This window comes from Camelina sativa, chromosome 7 (assembly GCF_000633955.1).
Source record: "Camelina sativa cultivar DH55 chromosome 7, Cs, whole genome shotgun sequence".
Lineage (NCBI taxonomy): Eukaryota > Viridiplantae > Streptophyta > Magnoliopsida > Brassicales > Brassicaceae > Camelina > Camelina sativa.
In genome coordinates, this window is record NC_025691.1 from 993570 (window position 1) to 996652 (window position 3083).

At 37.4% G+C, this 3083-nt stretch overlaps 1 protein-coding gene across 5 annotated transcripts in view; it reads right to left on the minus strand.

Moving 5' to 3' along the window:
- The window catches only part of LOC104699716, a 4841-nt gene extending 1772 nt beyond the window's left edge, over positions 1 to 3069 (minus strand). For 2 of the 5 annotated variants that reach the window (XM_010415058.2, XM_019227325.1), the window contains exons 1-7: positions 3022 to 3066; positions 2244 to 2383; positions 1780 to 1926; positions 1510 to 1615; positions 716 to 904; positions 442 to 598; positions 37 to 338 (exon numbers count right to left, since the gene is read on the minus strand). In XM_010415058.2, the coding sequence (XP_010413360.1) occupies positions 37 to 338; positions 442 to 598; positions 716 to 904; positions 1510 to 1615; positions 1780 to 1926; positions 2244 to 2258 (916 nt within the window). In that variant the 5' untranslated portion in view covers positions 2259 to 2383; positions 3022 to 3066. The other 3 variants (XM_019227324.1, XM_019227326.1, XM_010415057.2) reach the window with 3 other exon arrangements.

The window sequence follows — 3083 nt, forward strand, 5'->3', positions numbered from 1 at the left end:
ACCCTGAAAAATATAATGGATGTTATTGAAACTTACCTCCCAGATTTGACAAATCTGCGGTGAGATCAGAAAGGCTAAAGTTCCAAGGAATCTGATCAAATGACCTGAGGGAATCTCTGGAATTCCCAGCTCCTCCTTCATCCGGTCCAACGTCAGATGTGAATGCAGAATCGAGCACTGAAGTGTCCATTACCATACCCGACATGTCTGACGCAGCAAATGGAAAGTGTCCACTTGATGCCACAGAAGCTGGACTCGCTGCCATCTCAGGCATCCCACCACTGCTTGGTGGAATCACTTGAGGAGTTGCATCATTCGCAGTTGTATCGATCACCATACTAAAAAAAAAAAAAATGGAGATTTAGGTTAGGACATGCCATCAACTGATACTAATCATTCTACCCAAAATAAGTTAAACTTGTACTGCGAGTTAGTTCTTACTCATTCGCTGTATTCATCCGCAAAGGATGGAAATTCGCAGGGGCAGGGACTCCATTAACAACATGGCAGCTCGATACTCCCATTGGATCAAGATGGGGATGGCCTGGAACATGCATTTGAGGATGTTGTAATACTGGGTATCCCATTGGCATGTTAACTGCACTGCGAAACAACAGTGTTAAATAACAGTGAAGTTATATAAAAAAAACGTTTACTTGTGATTTCATATATGATAAACAAGTTTTCAGGTGATATAGGGTTTCAGACTTATTACCAGGTGCCATGGGATGCATTCCGTTTTGTATCGGTGCCAGAGGAATTTTTGGAGGTCCAGGTGGAAACTTCATCAGATGATACTGGTGCTCAAGCAAATGATTGAACAAAATTATTTGCTTCTTCAGTTTCAACCTGATATAATAAGCTCTGAAAAAGTCTGCGTTCTCTTCTTCCAATTTCTGCCAAACTGGTTTCACAAAGAAAAGAGAGAGAGAGAGAGAGAGAGAGAGAGAGAGAGAGAGAGAGAGAGAGAGAGAGAGAGAGAGAGAGAGAGAGAGAGAGAGAGAGAGAGAGAGAGAGAGAGAGAGAGAGAGAGAGAGAGAGAGAGAGAGAGAGAGAGAGAGAGAGAGAGAGAGAGAGAGAGAGAGAGAGAGAGAGAGAGAGAGAGAGAGAGAGAGAGAGAGAGAGAGAGAGAGAGAGAGAGAGAGAGAGAGAGAGAGAGAGAGAGAGAGAGAGAGAGAGAGAGAGAGAGAGAGAGAGAGAGAGAGAGAGAGAGAGAGAGAGAGAGAGAGAGAGAGAGAGAGAGAGAGAGAGAGAGAGAGAGAGAGAGAGAGAGAGAGAGAGAGAGAGAGAGTCAGAATTACAAATTTCATCTGATGATTCACGTTGCTATTGGTATATCTAATTTACACTTTCAACAATATAAAACATGCAAAACTTTGTCACTCTTCAACATCCTAGTATCCTATGAAGCTAATAAGAATATGAAAACAAAACTCTAAGACTGAGATAAAGGTTATGATGCAATGAAACAAAGGGAAGAAAAAGAGTCAAGAACCTTCAAAAGCTTACCCAAGGTTGTAAAGCCAGGGTCTATCCTTGCACGAGTCAAAAGGGTCTTCACGACCTCATCTCTGTTCATGTACAACTGAAGACATCTTTCTATCAAATTTTGGACCTATATCAATCAGTTCCAAAGTGTGTATCATCATCAGATGTTAGTAGTATGTCACACATATCCGAGGAGAGAAAACACACACACATATATATACACACGAAAATAGTGAGAGAGAGAGGTAAAGCCTGCTTTCTTTAGTTAAAATGACAAGGAGGATCACTTACAAGTTCGATATCTTGTCTTGAAACTTTCCTACTGTCATTGCTTGAAGCAGATACAGAACCAGAATCTTGTATAGGTGCATCTATTGATTGGTTGGGTTTCTGTTCACCTTGAGACTCATGTGAAGCTTGAGTGGAAGATTGTAGCTCCTGTGCGCACTGTTATTAGATAATAACTATTTTCTAGTAAAAAAACTTAAATTCATAATCAAAATCTGCAAGTACTGAGACAGCTTAATTATTGCTAGAACTAATATATATAGCTAGTAAAGAAATTGAAACATATTCCAAACCCTTAAATGAAAATATTGACCTAATGCACCGATCTTAGTGATTAATAAAAGGGAAAGCATCTCAAAAGCAAGGAATTTCAAAAAAAAAACAAAACATAGAAGGTTTTGAAGAGCACAAAGCCAATACAAGAGAAATAACAAAAGGTAGTAGAGAAGACTGTATAAAAGGAGAACCTGTCCGTTCTTCATTACTGCTGAATGTAAAGTGATTGCATCCTTCTTCAATGAGAATTGTTATCTTAAGCAACATTTACAACAATGCAGTCCATGGAGGTCAACAACATCTTGGCCAGTTTGTTTCAAATTTTATAAACCTGAGTAACAAGGGAAAAAGCAAAAAAAAAAAAAAAACATTTTAGCTATCCATAGCGCATACTTAGGCCATAGTTTCTCTCATTCACACAGTTAGTATTACTAGTAGTAATAGGGCAACAACAATACAAATTAGCAAAGCTAAAAAAAAAAAGAAAGGGAAGAGTATAATAATATATAAAGTGAAAGCAATAGACACAGTGAATATGTTAAATTAATATTGAAACAAGCAAGCATGGAAAAGTGAGTCTCCCTTAAACATTGTTTAATACTAGTAAGGGTTTCAGATCCCAATTAAGCACACACTCTACAGAATCTCTTAATCTAATTAAATAGTAAAACTGTTTTCATAAAAAGGTTGCCCCCCAGATTCTAAACAAACAAAATAGTTCATCTCCCACTCTTTCACATTAAAAAAAATAATCGTCAGTATAAAGTATAGACACAGAATTATGAGAGCATCCAAAACAAAGAACAAACTAGAAAAAAAAAACTAATCCTGCAAACTTTTTCTTTGACAATTATGGAAGTAGAAGAAAACATGTGCTAATTAAAAAGAACAAATGCTAATTTTGCTAATGAAATCTTAGAGAAACATAGAACAGATACATTCATTTGAGTTACTCAGCAGCAGCATCACCTGCTTCAGGGAAGATGATGAACTGAAAGAAAGAAGAACAATAATAAAAATTAAAAATTCGA